A 21,817-nucleotide genomic window follows, 5' to 3' on the forward strand; every position below is an offset into this window, starting at 1 on the left:
GCATAATATTTATTAATCAATCAAAACTATATTTATGTGATATATCACATACACGCACTATTTTATGTTATCAGTGAGGATTTTTTCTATTTGGCCCACAGTGAGTTTGCTGTCTGAAAGCACAAAATATTTTATAATTTATAAACAAACAAAATTGTTGTAAATAACTGTGTTAAATAAAAAAAAAATTTTATCTAAAATAATTGTAATTTTAGAATAATTATGTAAAATACAATTTTACAACATTATTAAAATTTATATATATATATATTTTTTTAAATATCATGTATCTTACATTTTTCTATATTTGTTTTGCACATTATCAAAAAAAAGTCCCTCGATTTCTTAAAGTTCTTGTATAGATTAAGAGTAAGGATTTATTAGTTTTAAAAATTAATCAATTTACAGCTATATAATAAACAAAATGTACTTCTTTGCAATAGTTTTTGGACATATTATTCAACACAGTTATTAAATATTATACTATTGTTTTATTACTCAGAAATAAACTGCGTAGATATCCTTGAAATATTTCATAAGAGGGTAATAATATATCAGTTATTTCCAATTCCCGTTTCACTCCATCAATTGTATGATTTATATTTTCATAGGTATTTAAGCCTTCAAAATTTCCGTGCTCCGCGAGCATGTCTTTTATCGTTTCCTGTATTGTTACAAGAGTAATAATTAGACAATTAATACAGAGTGATCATTTTATTTTGAATCATTTAATATCTCTTAGGGTCTAATAAGAAATAATGACAGAAAGTGGGCACAGACAAAAATATTACTACACTCCACCTATCCACCTGCCCTAAAAACTCTCATAACTTCAAAAATAGTTATCCAAAACGGGTTATCGAGCAGTCAAAACTTGAAGTAAATTATAATTAATTAAAAAATATATTGAAATGTATGCGTTACCATTTAAGTTTCAAGAGTTGGTATCAAAAAAAACTGGTTGGGAGGGGGAAAAAATGACAAACACATTAAGATCACATTGTATAAAAGCCCTATGAGATATTGTATTACATTTTATAAATACTCCTATTCTTTTTTTAGCAAAATAAAAATTACTAACAACAATAAATTAGAAATTTCTTGAGGTTTTTCTGCATAAAAACATAAATTTCATAGTAGTTAACGCATTTTTTTTCTTATTAGGAACACAAATTTCTTAATTTAAATTTTCTCTTTCTGTCAAAAACTGGAAGAAATTATTCGGAAATGGTTCTTCTATTTATTATTTATTTAACGTGTAAAAAATAAATGGAAATCGATTATGAAATCGAATCATTTTACTATTGCGAAGTAAGTATGCCTATATTTTTTTTTAAGAGAAAAACAATATTATTCGACATCTCAAAAGACAAAAAAAATAGAAAAACTAAATCTGAAAAAATCATTTAAATATTCCTTCGACGCGAAAATGAGGACGTTAAAAAAATAAGATTAATTTAACTAAACGTTATAGTTAAAAGAATTAAATTAAACAAATAACTTAACGAGCCCTTTATTTATAATATAGTATTATAGTTTTTATTTACCATTGTTTTCTCATCTGCTCCAGATACTAACGCTAGGGAGAGGGTATGAACTTCGTCGAATGTAAATATACGGTCTGAAAGTAAAAAATATTATACATTTGTTTAATAAACGACTCGTGACAAATCAGTTAAGAATAACAATGTGTTGCTCTAGAAAAACATCTTTATTTCAATTAATTGCAATTTTACAATAATTCTGTAATATTTATTATTAGGAAAATAAATAAAAATATAAATTAGGCGTACAATATTAGGAAAATTAATACTTTTTTTTTGATTTCAATTTTTCAATTTTTTTTTTGTACATCTTAAAAAATGTCCCTCATTTTCTCAATTTTTTATCATGTTCATAATTTACGACATCTTAGTTTCGAAAAATATATATTTTTAATGTTATACAAAGACACAATTAATTGCTTAAATGTCTTTCAAATAATATTTAAACATTTTACTTAACATATTTATTGAATAATTTTATTTAGTTTATTACTTGGTTTAAGATCGAGTTTCCTTTTCCTTATAAATATACTTGGGAAGTATTGTGATAAGTCGATTTGGATTGCTATATTGGTAAGTACAGCTTTTAATTTATCTAGGTTTATGCCATCCGGCCCCACATTTTCTGCGACTATGTTTTTAATCGACATCTATAATTTTCAGAAAAATAATTAAAATTTCAAATGTATATTTAGTTTACACATAAAACGGAGCTTATTTCAGCAAAAGCAAAACCCCAAACTACCAGACATATAATACTGGGTAATCCACTTATCGTGAACCACTCAATATCTCATAGGGTTTAATAAGAAATACATTTTTTTTTTTCATATTGTTTTTATATAATGTGATCTCAATTTTTCACAATTTTTATTGTTTTTACCCCCTTCCAACTTATTTTTTTTGTTAGCAACTTTTGAAAAATTTGAGAATTTTTACTAATCATAAATATAAACTACTTGTTATAGTTATAAGTATTAAACCTATAACACAAAAGAATTGGAAGTTTGTATATTTCGAATATCTCTAAACAAACAACCTAACGAGCTTTTTCTTTGTAATATAGTATTAGTTTGTATTTACCAATTTTTCCTCATCTACTCCTGTTACAAACTCTAGGGAGAGGGTATGAACTTCGTCCAATGTAAATATACGGCCTGAAAGTAAAAAATATTATACATTTGTTTAATAAACGATTCGTGACTAATTAGTTAAGGATAACAATGTGTTGCACTAGAAAAACATCTTGACTTCAAATTATTGTAATTAAAACATTTTATTTTGTACATCATAAAAAAAAGTCGCCTATTTTTTGAATTTTATATCACCTTCATAACTATTATGACCTCTTAGTTCAAAAAATTATAATTTCTAAATTTATACAAATGACACAACTGATAGTTTTTTGAATAGTTATTGAACATTCTATGCAACATGATTTCTTAATAATTTTCTATTGTTTATTACCTGGTTGTAAATGGAGTCTCCTTTGCCATACAAAAGTATTGGGGAACTCTTCTGTTAAGTCGGTTCGCTTTGCTACTTCGGTAAGTACAGTTTTTAATTTATCAAGTTTTATGCCATCCGGCCCCATATTTTCTCTGACTATGTTTTCAATCGAAAACTATAATTTTCAGAATCAGAATTAAAATATAAAATATAAAATGTATATTATATTTGTTTTCAAGGATTGTTTATAAGTGAAAAAAACTCTTCGAAATAAAACTGGAGATAGTAAGAACATTAAATACATTTTTAACAATATAATGTCAAGTTCTACTGAGCTTCAAATGAGACATTTTAGATGCTCTATAAGTACAATACATTGTTAAAAAAATGGTCTTACGATAAAATCTTGTTGAGTTGATATGTATTATGATTTTTTAGTAACTAACCACACATGCGCCCATAGAATGGCCGGCCTATGATCAAAAGCAATTTATGGCAGGCGACCCATCATTTTGGGTTAGAATTTTATTCTCAACTCTCAGTGGTGTCCTTAGAATAATTTTATATTTAATATTTTAAAAGTTAATATCATTTTTTTGGTAAAAATGTAATTTTTGTGAAATATGTTTGTCTCTAATTATTATTCTCTAGTGGCTCTAGTTTACTATCAAGAATTACTTTTTTAAATTTCGAGGCATTTAAAATTTGAAATTTAAAACAAATTAAAATGATACCACCTTAACAGAAAACCTTAAAACCTTTTTAAAGTCAACTCATGTAAGTACATGCTTCTTAAAATGTAAGGGTAAAATAGTTATTTATTTATTTTGTAGGGTAATCAATACTTAAATTCTTAAATTGAAGTAGCCCGTGTATGATCATCGGTACCCCCTCCACAATCAGAGACAAACTTAATTTACAAAAATTACATTTTTATCAAAAACATGTTGATAATTTCTAAGTTGTTGAATATAACCACTGAGTTGATCAAAACATCATGTAACATATCAACTTAACAAGATTTTTTCTCTCGATTTCAAGTTTGTAATTTTTTTTTCATAAGACCATTTTTTAATGATATGCGAGTTCTATTTTAAATTATTTTAACTTAAAAATAAAAAATATTTTTTGTATCCATAGAGCATCCTGAATAACTCATTAAAAGCTCGGTGGAACTATATATTACACCAAACGTTTGAAAAACAACGTTAAAAAAAATATTGATTTGGTTCAGTACCAGAATTGAGTTAATAATCTAATTGGAAGGTTGAATATTTCGAATAACTCCACACAAACAACCTAACTAGCTTTTTTTTTATAGGTATAGTATTATAGTTGTTATTTACTAATTTATTTTGATCTGCTCCTGTTACAAATCTTAGGGCGTACATTTTAACCCAGCCTTTTGAAAATAGAATACCTGAAAGTACAAAGTATTATACATATTTTAAATAACCAACTTAGGCAAAATTAACCGCAGAGGTTTGAAAATATTATTGTGTTACAATTTCAAAACATATGTATTTTAAATTATTGTGATTTAAATATAATGACGTCATATTTAATTATACATTCTTAGTAATTTTAATTCTTTTTTAAAATATAAACTGGTCATTTATGTTTTAGTTATGACATCATAGTTTAAAAGATTAAATTAAGTTACAGCTATATAAAAGCCAAACTTGATTGTTAAAATGTCATTTTAATAGTTTTTGATAATTTTACTCAACATATTTATTGAATTTTTTTTTATTATATATTACTCAAATTTATGTCTTCTGTTCTGGTGAACTTTAAGGGGGGTTTTTCGAGCGCCCTTGCTACCTCGTTTATTACAGTTATTAATTTATTAGCTTCCATCGTGCCATCTTCCTCCAAATTTGCTGCCACTATGTCATTCATTACCTTCTATAATTTTCAGAATAAGAATTAAACCTTAAATGTGTATTATAACTTACACATAAAACTGAACCAAACTACCAGACATATTATATGCCTTGCGGATTTTGTCAGTAAAATTACATTATTTCAGAAAAGTTTAGGCTTTTGTTTATAATTATTTTTTAAGAATTATTTATAAATGAAAAAGTCACTTAAAAAACATCCACAGCAAAACAGTGGATGGTAATAACATTAAATACATTTTCTAAACAATATATTACGTTTTGTATATAGTTTAGCATGAATCTTATCAGTATATATTAATTATAAATAATAAATGCTCGTCGTAATACTTACGGCTTGATCAGGAGTTGGTTCAAAACCCTGACATTGCGTAAAGTATATCGTCACGCAGAAAAATAAAACGATATTACTCAAATACATGTTAATTTTATAAAAAATCCAACTCAGATTCAGAGTATTTAATTATCGTGTTTACTGATAATTAAACTATTCGATAGTAGTACTTATGGCGGTTTTATAATTTAATCGAAATATTGTAAGTAATATAGTAAGTATTGTAAAAAACAAAGAAATCAGTTATAACTATGATTTTTGGTTATTTAAATATATGTTTTTGAATTACCGCAGAACCTTCCATAAGACTATTTACTTCAGAAATGAAAACAGTTAAAAGTTATAGCTATTGAGCCGTGCTATTTACTGTAAGCAACAGATGTTGAAGTCAGTGACGCAAACCATTTGAAATTAAGTGGGGGCAAAACATAAGTTATCAAAACACCCAACCAAGGAAAAAAATCCTTAACAAAACATAAATCCCTCTGGGAAAATGGGAAAAGTCCCGAAAATTAGATATTTGTAGATCGAGGTAAGGAACAATTACTAGAAATGATGCCCCTTCATTTTTTTTTTATAGAAAACTGTCTTGTATTCTAGTTAACAATTTTAGCTTCGATGCGGAGCTGAGAAGGTATTGTTTTTACAATGATGTGTTTTTATTTTTTAATTTTTTATTTTTGTGTCTGGACCCACGATATCTCGTAAACCGCTGAACTGATTCCTTAGTGTAGCAACTCTATAGATCAGAAATCATACCTGGAAGGTATTTAATTGGGCAACAAATTAAAAAAGTCACCCCTTTCCCATCAACATTGAGAAAAACACACAAAAAATTAACACATTTTTCAATTTAAAATTACGATGCTATATAAATTTTTTAAAAATAGTCGAAAATGTTCCAAATTGATATGAATTGTTCTTCAAACATAGTACTATCGACAAACATTAACAAACCAAAAAAATATCATAAACCCTTTCCCTTAGAAGGGATAGAATTTTTTTCTTTATTTCACTTTTTCAAGCAAAGTTTTAGAGATTTAGATCTGCAAATTAGACTGAAGGTAGATCTAAAATGGAACTATAACATATACAATTTTCTCAAAAATCTGTAGTCAAATTTTTTTTTTTTTAAGGGAAAACCCCAAAAATAGGGTAAATTTACACTTTGGCCGTAGTCAGTTTCTAGGTTGCTATGTGTGTGTGAATCAACAGTCAACAAGTAATTGAATAAGAATAATAATAGTAGTACATTATTATAGACAGACGATCAACCTTTAACCGTATGCACCCCACCAACAAAAATGCCATTTTAAGAATATTATTATTTGTTAGAGTATGTATAATAATACGCAGATTTTAGACTGTAAATAAAATAAATACCGTTTAGTGCCATTTTTGGGGTATTTTGCAAAAGTTGGCGTGAATCTAAAAAACTAAAGTCCAACAAATGTTGTGATTGCTTCAACAATGTCCAACAAATGTATACGAACATGTTGGTAACTTTTTACAGAGTTACGATAATGTGAGACCGTTAGCGTGAATCTAGCAGCGCTTTTCGAAAAAAGATTATAGCTCTGTAATGAACGTCTAACGAATTTTTAAAATAGTCTAACAATGACCAACAAATGTGTTTTTGTTGAGATCTGTTACAATATGGCTGTTAAGTTCACACACGTGAAATGACCCATGCGATGTTCATGGAAATTAAATTGAAGACATTGGACTTCAAATTAAAAAAAATTAACAAAATAGTAAAAAAAAAAAAACAATTGGTTGTAGACACGGAAAACAATTTTTCCAATTTAATGGAGCCTTATACTTAATAACTGATTAACTAATATTGAAATTAACAATATTTTGTGGAGTCTATCAAACATAGACCATTACAAATATATTTGCCTAAAGAAAATCTTTAAGTCTAAATTTTGAATATTCCATGTTTTAAACACATTTTCTTGCTTATACATCATTTGTAATATTCCTGTTTTAATAACCAATGTTTTTTTTATGTTAGATGTTTTAATTTAAATTATTAATTGTTTAAATAAATTAAATGTTTTTTATTGGAATTGATATTTTACAGTAAAAAAACACAAGTGAAAACTTTAGTACATAATATGCAAAAGCGAAACTTCTATGAGTTTTGTGCATTAAAAACCTATTATAGTGAATTTTAATAATAATTTTTATATGGTCCTTTATTATCATTAATTATTATATAAACAACGGGCTCTTTAATAAGAAAAGTCAGCCATTATTTTGTTAAAAATTTTGATTTTTTTGTTTAACAATATATATCAATTAAACTAAATAATTGGTTTCAAAAGCCAGTTCAGTGGTGTCGAGGGAATGGCACCCCAAATGTTAAAATTCTAATATTTGTAAAAATTATAATTAATATTTTATAATATAGCGAACCGAATGTTAACTTTATCACACTATTCGGTTAAAATAATTATTATAACAGAAATATCCATCCTAATAAGTAAAAACAAAAACACTTTTTTTAAAACACTATTGTTATTAGGTACAATACTTTGATCGATATTTGTATTTCTAATATTAAAGATTATAGTATCAATGCATTTATTTGAAATTGTATTATCACTTTTAGTTGTAATATTTTATATGTGTATATATATGTGACCCTATAATATACTTTGAGTCTTAACCCCATAGTACTGGCTCTTTTATATTTTTAATTTGCACTATACTTTTTATCATTGCTCTCAAACTAAATTTTTTCGCTATAGTGTGACCACTTGTACATATAACTTGGCATATTAAAAGTCGAAGGTTATAATAAATCATTGGTTGGCAACATACATAAATTGTTTTAATTAAAATCTGTGTTAAAGTTTGTATTGTCAATTTATCTATGTATCATCTAAATATAAAAGTTTTATCATAGGGGTGTTTTTTTTTCAAAATATACATTTTATTTAAATACACACGAATGAGCTAATTGCTGTCAAAAAATACTATTGGTTTTTTTTAAATAGAGTGTCACTAAATGTCATTGCGCCGAAATAGTAGGGAATAATTAAGTATTATTTGTAAAGCAGTAGGGCCAAATAGAGAAGTAATTAACAAAAGTCCAATATTTCACATGAAATATTTTAGACTTCAAACAGTACTTAAAATGACTACAATAAATACGAACGAAATATAAGAGCAAAACAATTTATTAATCGATTAACAATACATTGCATGTGATATACTACTTACAACCCCCAATTTAATAACAGTTATTAATTAATGAATGTCGTTTGATGATACAAATCATGAATAACTAATTCTTCAACTTGGTCTACAGTTAATTTGCCGCCTGAAAGTAAATAATTTATGTTAATAATTTGACAAAAAAATCATGCGAAAATATTTGAGAGTAACAATGTTAAATTTGTATAATTAATGAATTAATGTGTAATTTTAGAAAAATAACGTAAAATTTAATTATATAAAATTAGTAAAATTCAACAATTTTTTTTTTTTTTTTAATGAACATGTACCTAATTTTTTACTAATGTTTTTTTTAACTCATCAAAAAAAAATAGTCAGCCGTTTTTAAATTATTTATTTGGTTCACGGGTTATGATTTTTTAGTTTAAAAAAATGAATTCATTTACAGCTATAGAAATGACAAAATGTATTATTTAAATGACTTTGCAATAGTTCTACTAAACATTTTACACAACTCAATTAATGAATATTATTCTATTGTTTTATTACCCCTATATTGGCTGAGAGTATCTTGTCGGTATTCATCAGGAGTTAGGTATTTTATTTTTATCTCCGTTTCCAGCATTACTGCCTTCATTAAATTTTCATACTCTGGATATTTATTGCCATTAGGATTTGTGTTTATTAAGACCAGATTATGTACCATTTTCTATTGTTGCAAGAGTAATAATTAGACAATAAATAGAGTATAACAATTTACAAATATAACTGATTTTTCTTTAGCGAAATAATAATTACTACCTACAAGAAGTATAATAAGCCATGAGATTTTTTTCTCCAACAACATATCAATTTCATAATAGTTAACGCTATTTCTTCATATTAGGAAAAAAATACTTTATTAAAATTCTCTCTTTCTTTGTTAAAAACTGGAAGAAATCGTTTGGAAATAGTTTAAATGGTTCTAGAATAGAAGAACTCCTATTTTTTCTTTATTTTATGTTCTTCGTAAATCGCCATACAAAATTATTTTAGCCCAAAAACAAGGACGGTAAGAACATACGATTAACTCAATAAACTATAATTTACATTTTATATATAACAGCATAACTCTGAGAATTTTAAATATACAAAAGTACCGAGTATTTGTTGAGGTTATAAAAAATCTATTTTACACAGAAGAATTGAACTTATGAATATTTCAGAAATCTCCACTAGGCAACCTAACGAGCATTTTAACTGTATTATATTTTTTATTTACCGATATTTTTGGATCTACTGAAGCTAGAAACGCTAGGGCGTAGTATCTAACATCTGTCTTGTCAAATATACGGTCTGAAAGCAAAAAAACATTATACATTTTTTAAACAAACTAATCAGGCCAAAGAGTTGAGAATAACATTGTCTTACACTAGAAAAACATCCTTAAGAATAATAATAAAATATTAGTTTATATAGTAAAATTTCTTTTGATTATTACATGTTGTTTTATTAATTTCTCTTTGCAATGCTTCATTACTGGAATACTCTTCTGGAAATTCGAGTGTCTTTGCTATATCAGCTAATATAGCTTTTAATTGATCAAGGTTTACGCCATCACGCCCCACTTTTTCCTCACCAGCGCATTCCCTCAATTTTCAGAATAATAATTAAACTTTATAATATATATCATAATTTACACATAGAATTGAGTCTTTTATAGCAAAATAAAACTTTAAATACATTTATTAAACAATATATATTGTATATATTATAGATCAAATTATCAAATATTAACGAACGTTTAGAGAAACCCCCTCCATAAAAATTTATGAATATTACTCTGCGTGTCTGTTAGGATAACAGAATGTTCTCAAATTTTTTAAAAATTTGTTTTCCCATTATTTTGGCCATACTCATATAAAGACTTTAGTTTTACCTTTACTAGTTTATTGATTTTTTTATATTGTTATTAGCTATCAGATGAAATTATTAAAAATCAGCTTCTCTGCTTCTACTTTATTTGTTGATGGCCAAAGTATACTATAACTACACTTATAAAAATTATAGACGTAATTATGCCTTGAGGATTTTTTCTGCATAAAAACATCAATTTTAGTATTTAACGTTTATTTTTTTATTAGGAAAAATTCTCTAAATTCTCTCTGTTATGTCAAAAACTGGAAGATATCTTTGGAAAAATGTGTCCTATTTATTATTTATGTTAGAAAAATCAGTAATTAAATCATTTACTAAGAAAATTGTATCGTTTTACTTGTCGAGAAGTTTGTATATATTTTTCAGTAAAAGGGAAAAGAATACCATTCGATCCAAAAAGATAAAAAAATGAATGAATATTTAAAAGTAAATAATGCGCGTAAAAAAATCCTTCAGTGCAAAACAATAAAAAATATCTAAAAGTGAAAAAAATTAATTTAAATAATAATAAAAAGTTTTTCAGCCGAGTGTGCAACCACGAAAGAACATTTTCATGTCTCGTTGGAGTACCGAATAAATTTAGAGTAGTGGTGGAATTATAGATAATGATATAGTATATTAACAAGCTAGTATATTAAAACGTCAAGTTTCTGGCTAAAATTGTAGTGTTATTATCTGGCTTAAAACAATTCATAGAGAATTTGGGCCCTTAAACTCTTTTGAATTTATTATTTAGTTCTAATTTGAACGTTGAACGTACAACATAACTCTTATCTCTAATCTCTCTTACCCCTATCCCCTACCCACTATCTCCCATCCCTATCACTCACCCCATCTACTACCCCTATATCCCACCCCTATCTTGTAACCTCCCCAACCCCACCCCCTATATTCTACCCCTATCTTTCACCCCTAACCCCATTCCAACCCCCAACCCCACTCCATGTGGTAACGCTTTTTTCGTTACGCTTTTTTTCGGTTATTTGCCTCAGCTAATTCCACCACATTCCCATTCCCATTCCCATCCCCAACCTCTTCTTCAACCCCATTTCTTTTTCGGTAACGCTTTTTTCGGAAATGTGCCAGGGTTATGTGCCAGAGCTAAGACATGAAAATGTCAAAAAAGTGTTACGCTGTTATCTGATATGAAATATGAGATAGGGGTAGGGGATAGGGGTGAGTGATAGGGACGGGAGATAGGGGCGGGAGATAGTGGGTAGGGGATAGAGGTAAGATATAGAAGATAAGAGATAAGAGATATGTTGTACGTTCAACGTTCAAATTAGAACTAAATAATAAATTCAAAATAGTTTAATTATCTATGTTAAGTTACTTTTGGCCATATAATAAACACTACAATTTTAGCCAGAAACTTGATTGTACATAATTTTTTAATCTCCTTGGCCTTATGCTGTAACTGGAAGCTCCATATAATATAAATATCTCACACAAGTAACTTAACGAGTCTTTTATCTGCGAAATAGTATTATAGTTTTTGTTTACCGATTTTTCGATATCTGATGCACCTACATACCATAGGGCTAGGCCTTCAAGGTAGTCCGCCGATGAAATAAAATCTAAAAGAATTATATATTTTTAACAGCCAAAATAGGTAAATTTAATTCCAAAAGAATTGACAATTGTCTCGTTATAATTTCAAAAAAATTGTATTTTAAATTGTTGTAATTAAAGAATAATGACGTCTTATTGAATTATTATACATTCTTAGTAAAATAAATTAAGTTAAAAAAAAGGTATCGTTCATTTTATCATAGTATTTTAATTTTTTTTAGTGCCTAAAAAGGTCTCATTTTTAAAATTGTTTTTTTGGTTCACGAGCTTTAATTCTTTAGTTTAAACAAATCAATTAATTTGCTATAAATGACAAAAATTATTGTTAAAATGTCTTTTCAATAGTTTTTAATTATGCACAAACATATTTTTTGAATATTTTGCTATTGCATATTACTTAATTTCGCTTTATCAGCTCCGGGTAGACCGTACGGGTAGTCTAAGTATAATTTTTTTAAAGCATTAAAAAGTCACTAATTTTTAAAATGCTGAATTTGATTCACAAGTTATAATTCTTTAGTTTAAAATAATGAATTCATTTACAATTATATAAATTAAAAAAAATATGTTTAGTGTATATTACCTAGCGTAGATACCCCCTGTCCGGGTAACCGTATGCGTGATCCAAGTTCCTTTGCACAATCGTTTACTATTTTTCTTAAATTTTTAAATGCCACATAGCCTCCTGGTTCCAAATTGGAAGTGATTACGCGATAAATCACCAACTATAATTTTCAGATTAAGAATTAAAAAATTAAAATGTGTATTATAATTTACACATAAATCTGAGCCTTCTTTAGCAAAATCCAAACCCCATACTAAAAGACATGTAATGTGCCTTGTGGATTTTTCAGTAAAATAACATTAATTTCAAAGCAGTTGAGGCATTTTTCATATTGTTTAATAAACTCTTCGAAGCGAAAATAATGATTTTATAAACATAACAAACATTTTTTAAACAATATATTACGTTTTGTATATAGTGAAGCAAGAATCTCAGCATTAAATGCCTTTTTTTAATAAAAAGTGCTCATTATACTTACTCTGTCAACAGGATCTGGATCTCTTTCTCGGTCTTCAGGAACTGGTTTTACACCCTGACATAGTAAAAAGTATAACGTCATGCAGAAAAACAGTATGGTTGTTTTTAAATACATGTTAATTTTTTAGAAATTAAACTTGGATTCAGAATAATTAACAGTTAGTTTTGGATGTTAAAACTATTTTGAGACTTTTCGATTATATTAACTATGACGATTTTATAATGTAATAGGAATATTATATTATTTATTGATGACTGTGATTCAAATAGTGTTGAACAAAATAAATAAATCAGTTATTGCTATGATTTTTTGTCACTAAAAATTATTATTTTGAAATACGATATAGAAGGTACTGCTATAAGAAAATATACTTCAAAAATGAAAACCGTTTCAAGTTTGTAACTAGTTATGTATGTGTAATTTGCTGTAGGCAACAGATGTTTAAGAACGTTTTTAATACCGTTGAATGACATTTTGAACACACGCGCTCTATTTTTTTAGAAGTTCACTTTTAAAACTAATTAATCATGTGCAAAATATATGTATTTAGTGTCAACGTTTATCGATAGCACCCCATCTAAAAAATATTTCACACAATTTAACTTTTTTTAATTTTAATTTCAAAACATGTAAAATATTAAACATTTTTAAATTTTGATTGATTATTTCGATTTGAAAGGGGAAAGGATAAACTTGTTTTGGCCCAAAAAAGTTCCTTCCAGTTCCGATTTCTCTATAGTCTTGTTATCTAAAAAAAGCGGTTGGCTCGGTTCAAAAATTGTTGAATTTAAGCACACTTACAAAATAATTAAATAATAAAAGCTCATCATTGTAAAAACAATCCACGTCGAAGCTAAATATATACTATATTTAAATTTTTCTCAATTAAATTAAAGAATTCGTTTCAAATCGATGTCAATAATAAATCATATTATATTGTTTTATCTGAATATTATCTCAATGATGCTAAAAAGATAATTTGAAACCTCAAACTTATAACAAGTCATTTTACTTATTATAACTTTGAATAACTCATAAGTATAGATTTTTTGATATCCAATATAATTATTTTTTTTATGATCTATAACCAATAAAAAATTCTAATTATGTGGTGGAACTATTTTATAATTTTTAGTTTAACTTCTTTTTATTTAACCTTAAAAATTATTAGTTGAATCATTAGGTTAACATGGTTGTTAGTCATTGGTCTAACAAACTAAATAATATTCCCTAATGAATTGTGGGTAAGCTTGTTGGTAAGCCAACATAACAAGATATTTGTATCATGTAGTGGAACCACCATTTTGTTAACCGCCAACATTAAAAAACTGTGTAATTTTTATTTTTTTTAGACCCCCTATCCCCATATGTTCTGTTACCACTATACCCCGTCTCCGCTGTACTAGATTTATAATTATGCTTTTGCTTAAAACTTTTTAGAGACGCATTTTGCTATCAGATTGATACAATATTACGTTTATGAGTAATAAACGTAAGTTGTTTTAACGCAAATGTTTTAAGTCTTAGAACACACATTGAGGCATAAAACAAATATATTAAAGACAACGTGTACACATTACAGACGGTATAAATTAAAATAATTTTACCTATGTAGTTTGTACACGTTATTTTATTGAACATATAATATTTTGGGTTTCATAAACGCTCATATCTGCAGTTAAAAAAAAATATTATAATATCTGTGTGCAAAAAATTCAAAATTGTATTGTATCAATTTATTTGTTACAATTTAAAACGTTATAGATTGTGGAACACTTGTATACACAAAAAAAGATACCTACACCGTGTTTTTCGAAATCGAGAGAAACGACAAACAAATTTACATATTTTTCCACTTAAAATTACGGTGTCTTATACATTTTTAAAAAGAAACAAAATGTAAATGGAATATTCTTCAAACATACTACTACCGTACGTTGTCAAACTAAAAAAGTAACATAAACCCTTTCCCCTAGATAGGGTGGAATCATTTTCTTTATTTCGAATTTTTAGTTTTAAGAGTAAGATTTTTTAATAAAGAAAAACTAAGAAAAAAGAGAAAAAAATTACTCTGTGATCGTAGTCAATGTGAGAGAATCAACATTCAACCGATGATTAAATAATTATGGCAATAAATTGTTATAGACCCTAAACGTATTCACTCTAACATTAAAAATACATTTTTAAGAACATTATCGTTTTACAGGATCACATCAAATTGTTCATTTGAAAGTGATGTTATCACTTTCAGTGGTGATAATCCATATGGATCTATGACCCTTCGGCTATACTTCGTACCTCAATCCCACTTTACTTGTTTTTTTTTATTTTCGCAATTTGCACTATACTTTTATATTATTGCCCTCAAATATTATTTTTTACATCACAGGTTGACAATATTATCGCATTAAACATAATTTCACAATGATATTTTAATATATTTTTTTTCATCTGCCGTTTTTATCAATACTCATAAAACCTAATATATTATATGTTCAATAAAATAAAAATTACATTGGTATAATGACTTTTATGTACAACATGTTTGTAATTAGTACACGTTTGTTTATTAAAAATGTAATCTATTTCATTTTATAAATAAATCTCCAACTTAAGTCGAGGAACATTAGTGTCAAAGCATATTAGGGACGGGGATGTCAAAGATGTTTAAGAGTATATTATTTTATTTGAAAGTGATATAACCTTTTTCAAACAAACGTTTCGTTTTGAAACTGGATTCAAAATAATTTTTCAATTTACATATTTTAGAATGTCCTGTTTTTATTTAATAGAAAAGTACTGCGGTATATTTGAGGATTTGGTGAAATTTAGATTTAAGGTATAATGGGAAAGGGTTTTACCACAAAGTTACAGAAAATTAAGAATAAAAAATGAAGAATTATCAAATTATGTTTCGGTTTTTCCTGATTTCGAGGAAGAAGGATTGATTTTTTAAAAATTGTAGTAAATTTCACATTTTATACTTATATAATAAATGGTTGTAACATGATGTATTTGCTTTTTTCAAAGAAAATTATTGTGAAAAAATAATCATTTGGTTCAGTGTAATGTTAAACAATTGTGTCATTTTAGTATTTTCGATGTATAAAATTATTGTTCACGATTTCATTTTTTTTTTTTTGCATAAATGTGCACACTTGTTTATATACCTTGATATATTAAAACCAAAGGTTATAATAAATCATAGATTGACGGTAATCTCGCACAAACACAATGCACTCTTTGAACACGTATATTTTTTTCAGCTACTGTTTTGAACATTTATAAAACCATGTATATTAATTTTTAAATAAAATAATGTGTAAAAATTACATTGGTACACATATTTTTATCTGAAATTGAAATGTTTAGTGAGAGAAAATCTTCAATTAATGGTTTTAATTGTAATTCTTACGAAATATTTTAAGTTTTAAATAATTTTACATTTCTAACTTAAAAATATACGGCGCTATATGAATTTTTAAAAAAAGTCAATTAAGTTTCAAATGTGTTTGGAATTTTTGCCTTCACACAAAAATGGTACAACTTGATTTTCAGAATCAAGAAAAACACCCGATAAGCTTACATACTTTTCTACTGATTTTTTTTATAGACCTGTGATCCCCCCTCTAAATATTTTCCATTACCATTACGCCCCGTACCCGCTGTACTGGCTTTTCTAGATTTGCTTTTGTTTTAAAACTTTTTTAACACGCATTTTGTTTTTTTTTTTTTTAATAATTTGAACTTTACACTTTACGTAGGACACTTGTATACACAGAACTTGTTCAATACGCATTTTGCTGTCAAGAGAATACAATATTACATTTGTGTAATCACAAATATTTTACATTTTAATATTAAATTAGAATATGACGTGAACAAGTCATATTATACTCGTATTATGGTACACATACTAATTAGTTGGGTTTTTACACGTGATTTTATTTAAAATTAAAATATATCTTTTTAGATGAATACTCAATAAATATATCGAAATATCTGTGTGAAACATATCTGAAATAAAATGATTCATTCGAAAATATGGAGAGCAGAGGCTGTCGAAATAAGGGTCTTAGATAATGTGTGAATAGAGGCATACATAATCAATATTTTATAAAAATTGCTACTGGATCCGACCGTTTTTCGCGAAGATATAGCAAATACGATTTTTCTCGGTTTTTGAGGATGAAGATGGTGATTTTTTATATTTTTGATCCACCAAAGTACAAACCGCATACGGGTGCGGATCTATAGAGGTGCTATTCTAGTAAATCGGTCCACAGGTTTTCCTTTATTAAAAAAGAAGTTACACTACAGAATTTAGAAATCTCTAAAACTTTGCTTGAAAAAGTGAAATAATGGAATATTCAACTATCTCTTATAATGCTTATAATATATATTTTGGTATGTTAATACTTATCGGTAGTACTATGCTTAAAGAACATAACATACAAATTTGGAATTAACTTGACTTTAAATTTTCAACAAAGTATCAGAGCAACGTCATTTTAAATTTAAAAAATGAACATTTTTTGGGTGTTATTTTCAATTTTGAAGAGTAAGGGGGGGATTTTTTAAAAAATGTTGCCCCAATAAAGTACTTTTCATGTACAATTTCTGATCTATAGAGTAGCTACATGAAGAAATCGGTTCAGTGGTTTCAAATTTATCGTGAGTCCAGACACAAAAATAAAAACACATCATTATAAAAACTGTGGCTTCTCAGCTCCGCATCAAAACTAAAATGTATTTTTTATAATTTAAATGTAGATATTTTCTGGTTGATACTCGTTTTATAAATTAATTGACGTATTATAGTTTTAATTCAATTAGGTATTATTCGATTTATCATTAATTATGTGTATTAGCCGGGTCTGTCAGCAGATATGTTTTTAATTATATTTACTGTACTATCCGAACAGATGAAATCATTTATCGGTCCCTTCATTTTCGTTACAGAGTTAAACCACAATTGGATTATTAACGACTAACGAGAGCAAAACCATTATAGTGGTATTTAATGTAATTTTGTACTAAAAGTTTCCTATGATTTGCGATAGTGACATGAAACATGGTCATTTGGCAGGCCAACAGCGAAAAATTGACAGCGACTAATTTTATGGATGTAAATTTGATATAAACAAAATTTTACTCATGCAGTTTCCTTGAAATTATTAACAAAAATAAAATCAGATACCTACTAATAACATTGAGCCACATAGACTGACATTTCTGACTAGTTAGTGTAATATATGGAATTCAAGTTGTAAATTCAATCCGTAGATTGGTTTGCAGTGAACCCGAAGTAGTGTCGAACATTATTTAGATAGTTATAGTACACTAAAAATGTAATATAAATATTTTTTTTCATTTGTTCTGAGTTGAAAAATATGTACTATATTTTATATTATATAATATAGTATATTATAAAGTCAATGATTTTGCTAAATGGATTTGTTGTTTGTTAGGTTATTTAGTGTAGCTGCATAGATAGCTTAACTGGTATGACGTCGTTGTACAGTTATATTATGATATATTAATATTTGTGTACGTTTAAAGTAAATATATTTTACTATGTCTTATGAAACAACTTTAACTGAACATATAATATCAACTACTATAATTACAAAAAACGATTACCCTTTAAGTATTATGTTTTAACGACCTTGTTATTCGTAGAAGTAATTTATCTCATAATTTATATGGAATCGATAAAACTTCAATACTACAACTTCTATCTTAGGCAATTAAGTGTAATATTGACAAACGTTTTATAGACTAGTAGCTGTAGTTCTGTCAGTGTTATCATTGTTGCAAAGTAATTGGATACAATAAAATGAATAAACAAAGAATAATGAATTGTGAAGTAGTAAATTCGTATTTCGCTCATGTCCCCTCAGTTAGGCTATTTCTGGACTAACATTAATAAGTATATGGTTTTATTGTCAGCCATGTATTATTTAATCGCAATTAACCAACAGTTAAAATACTTTATATTTACTCTTAAAATTGGATTAACGAAATTATTTTAACCTAGTTAACAAATGGAATTTCAATAGAAATTATAATACATCGGTTAAACAGAAAACAAGATAAATTGGATAAATTAACTAATTTAATAGTGAAGTTATAAATTGAAGTTAAAGACTGTGCCAATGTAATTAAAATTGATTTGATTTGATTTTAATCTATATTTATCTATCGCGCAGCTGTTTGGTATAAAAGTAAATAATAATGTTTGGAATAAATAAACAAACATCGTTTTTGTATGCGATTTGTAAATGTTAAATTTGATATAAAAATTCAAAATTGTACTTTTGATTAACCAATTATCGGAATTTTGTTTTTAATCAAGTTGTATTCCTACTGCTGAAAAAATGAATTGTACGAGCATCAAACAATTGAAAGCCAAAGCCCAACATTTGGATGATATGTTTCTAACTAAAGAAGAATTGCGTTTTCAAGTCACCGGTATAGTAGCATGTATAAATAGGATTGAGGAAAACAATAAAAATCAGTTTTCAAGTATGACTAAGGACTACGATACTCTTTATGAAAAATACGTGGAAGTTAAAACAGAATACAACAAACACAAAAGCGTCGTTCAGTGTATCGACAATGAACTACACAATTCTAAAATGGCGCAGATGCAGCTCGTGCAAGATATAAAAATTCAAGAAGAACTAAGAGTACAATTGCAACAAAAAATACAAATTGTTGAACGTAAGTTGTATAAAGCGAAATGCTTGACGTCCAACCTGAATCGGGTCAGTTTTAATCAAAATATACAATTTTGGAAAAAATCGGCGGAGTGTAAATATTTAAAAAAAAAATTAGACAGCCAATGCATTGAAAAAGATGTGAGAGTAGCTGAGGTGTGTGAAGTGAAATTTAGACTTGAACGTGCAAATGAAAAGCTACTTCAATTTGAGGAGCAAGCCAATATTAACAAGATTACCAAAGCTAGTGCAATTGAAAGTTTCAAGGAACTACAAACGTTGATGATGTTAAAAATTATTGACTTTCGCCGGTTATTACATAACAATAAAGATCGTATAGAATTAGGTTCGAAAGAAGTATGCAAATCAAATGCAAACCTTGAGTTATTTAAAAACACAATGAAACAAGAAATAGCGAATTGTGCTAAGCAAATCGAAAACCGACTAAAAAGTGTAAAAGAGGAAGAAGAAAATTGGAAAGAAATCAATCGATTGTACAACGCTGCGAGTAGTGAACAAAAAGGATTAATGACTTTGAATAAAAAGTTTAAAGACAAGTTAGAAAAATTGATTGGTGAATTTAAAACCATAAAAAAAGAATCAAAGATAAAAATTGAAGAATTAAACAAAGAATTAGAACAACTCGTTGGAGACAGATGCGAACTTGAGGTTAATATCAAATTAAAAAGCAACACATGGCAAGAGTTAGAAAATGAATTATTGCAAGTGGTGAAGATCAGCAAAAAACTGGAAGAAAATATAATAGAATTGAAAAATAGACGTTACGCGTTGTTGGACAATCATTACGGATTGATTTCTCCTGACGACCCCCAAAGGGATTTAATATATCTTGGCGACCATGTACTTACGGTTTTAGCAAAGTTTAACTCAGAAATATCGGATTCTGTGTTTAAACCGTTGAAAAACAATAATAACCACTGTAAATCTGACGTTACTATTGAAAATAAATGTTAAAAATTTAATTAATAATGTTTAGTTAAACATTTATCTGGAAACATTCATAAAAACCTGTCATTGGTACTATGAAACATAATATTATATTTTATGATGATATTTTCTAACAATAGTTGGAGTATGGTCAATTATTTTGTTTGTGGGCAAATAATATAAATATTAGAACTTTTCTATAAAAAATATACAACTTACACTAAAACATATTTGAATAGAAAATAAGAAATTAGTAATTTATTATTAACGTTTATAATACATTTTGTCATTAATGTGAATGCAAAGCTGTATTTTGATATGAATATTATTTATCGAAAAATAAAATAGATGTACAATATTTTTGCATTTAACTATTATACTACGATCATTTATGATAATTTAGCCTAATATCAACTTTTGAATTATAATTTCCAATTTTTTAAATTCATAAAATAACAAATAAAAATTTATACATTTCTGGTATTAGTATACTAGAAATCAAACCCGGGAAATTGTTGTTTCAATAGGCAACGAATAAAAAATAATAATTTACAAGTATAATCAGTTAAACAGTTTTATTTTGTGAAATAAAACAATATTTATTTAGTTAACATTTTTATTCGATAGTATTGAACGATTAAACTTATTATTATTATTATTATATGATTACTATTATTTGTTTAATACATAGTATACAATGAACCTTTAATTTAAAAAATCTAAAAATTGTCCCAAATAAATGTATTTCAATAGACATACATAATTATTTAATAATTATTATTTGAGTTTCTTTTAGAATACATTTTTTTCTTACAGAATCTTACAGCCGAGGTACTTTCAATCTAGCATTATTATTTTCTGTATACACATTACACCTCGCGTTGCCTGATTAATTTCAAATGAAAAATATGACTGAGCGGGACGGTGGATCCCATTCAAAGTACCACCTACTTAGTTTAATGGTCGGTAAAAAAAAAAACGAGCGCTGTTGATAATTAGGGGAAGAAAAATGTAAGTTGACGAATCGGCGCGTGGCTCATTAAACTAAACAGATGGTTTTCTTTTCAACACAACATAATGTCGTACAATATGCGTATTGTACACGGCCCTGTGCTGCTCGCACTCTCTTTGTTGCTCTTATTTAAAAAATACATTTTCTACGTGGACGGCAGCGCGGTGGGGGCGCATATGCAACGTG

At 27.1% G+C, this 21,817-nt stretch overlaps 3 protein-coding genes across 5 annotated transcripts; 1 reads left to right on the forward strand and 2 right to left on the reverse strand.

Moving 5' to 3' along the window:
* On the reverse strand, positions 1-5,538 carry LOC126846809 (uncharacterized). The gene is made up of 9 exons (XM_050586609.1): positions 5,232-5,538; positions 4,757-4,901; positions 4,340-4,413; positions 3,012-3,168; positions 2,628-2,701; positions 2,038-2,194; positions 1,548-1,621; positions 499-664; positions 1-113 (listed from the first exon to the last, which is right to left on the reverse strand). The coding sequence occupies exons 1-9, from the start codon at positions 5,316-5,318 to the stop codon at positions 58-60; spliced, it is 990 nt and encodes a 329-aa protein (XP_050442566.1). The 5' UTR covers positions 5,319-5,538; the 3' UTR covers positions 1-57.
* A 2,895-nt stretch (positions 5,539-8,433) lies between these two features.
* On the reverse strand, positions 8,434-13,363 carry LOC126846665 (uncharacterized). Of its 3 annotated transcripts, XM_050586377.1 has the most exons (6): positions 12,950-13,363; positions 12,490-12,631; positions 11,783-11,911; positions 9,679-9,752; positions 8,967-9,126; positions 8,434-8,562 (listed from the first exon to the last, which is right to left on the reverse strand). In XM_050586377.1, the coding sequence occupies exons 1-6, from the start codon at positions 13,061-13,063 to the stop codon at positions 8,486-8,488; spliced, it is 696 nt and encodes a 231-aa protein (XP_050442334.1). In that variant the 5' UTR covers positions 13,064-13,363; the 3' UTR covers positions 8,434-8,485. The 3 variants fall into 3 exon arrangements, 2 of the variants coding, with proteins under 2 accessions (XP_050442334.1, XP_050442335.1); XM_050586378.1 differs by lacking the exon at positions 11,783-11,911 and having other exon boundaries at positions 12,950-13,358; XR_007686916.1 differs by lacking the exons at positions 11,783-11,911; positions 12,490-12,631; positions 12,950-13,363 and adding an exon at positions 9,898-10,028.
* Positions 13,364-19,329: 5,966 nt separating this feature from the next.
* Positions 19,330-20,646, forward strand: LOC126846287 (uncharacterized). The gene has a single exon (XM_050585576.1). It carries the CDS (start codon positions 19,330-19,332, stop codon positions 20,644-20,646), a length of 1,317 nt encoding a protein of 438 aa, XP_050441533.1.
* The last annotated feature ends 1,171 nt before the right edge of the window (positions 20,647-21,817 follow it).

Source organism: Adelges cooleyi, unplaced genomic scaffold (genome assembly GCF_023614345.1).
Source record: "Adelges cooleyi isolate 19-005CV unplaced genomic scaffold, UGA_ACOO_1.1 ACOO_flye_CR_arks_rails_tigmint_CR_PRNA_9, whole genome shotgun sequence".
NCBI classification, from domain to species: domain Eukaryota; kingdom Metazoa; phylum Arthropoda; class Insecta; order Hemiptera; family Adelgidae; genus Adelges; species Adelges cooleyi.

What these genes read in the sequence shown, in the direction of transcription:
- LOC126846809 (XM_050586609.1), bottom strand. Translation starts at nt 5,318, where the DNA reads ATGTATTTGAGTAATATCGTTTTATTTTTCTGCGTGACGATATACTTT. An exon ending in GAGTAGATGAGGAAAAATTG is followed by an intron (nt 2,195 to 2,627) that starts GTAAATACAAAC and finishes TGAAAATTATAG; the next exon opens with ATGTCGATTAAAAACATAGT. An exon ending in TCTACGCAGTTTATTTCTGA is followed by an intron (nt 114 to 498) that starts GTAATAAAACAA and finishes TTGTGCTTTCAG; the next exon opens with ACAGCAAACTCACTGTGGGC.
- LOC126846665 (XM_050586377.1), bottom strand. Translation starts at nt 13,063, where the DNA reads ATGTATTTAAAAACAACCATACTGTTTTTCTGCATGACGTTATACTTT. An exon ending in ATCCAGATCCTGTTGACAGA is followed by an intron (nt 12,632 to 12,949) that starts GTAAGTATAATG and finishes TGAAAATTATAG; the next exon opens with TTGGTGATTTATCGCGTAAT. An exon ending in TACTCTCAGCCAATATAGGG is followed by an intron (nt 8,563 to 8,966) that starts GTAATAAAACAA and finishes ATTTACTTTCAG; the next exon opens with GCGGCAAATTAACTGTAGAC.
- LOC126846287 (XM_050585576.1), top strand. Translation starts at nt 19,330, where the DNA reads ATGAATTGTACGAGCATCAAACAATTGAAAGCCAAAGCCCAACATTTG.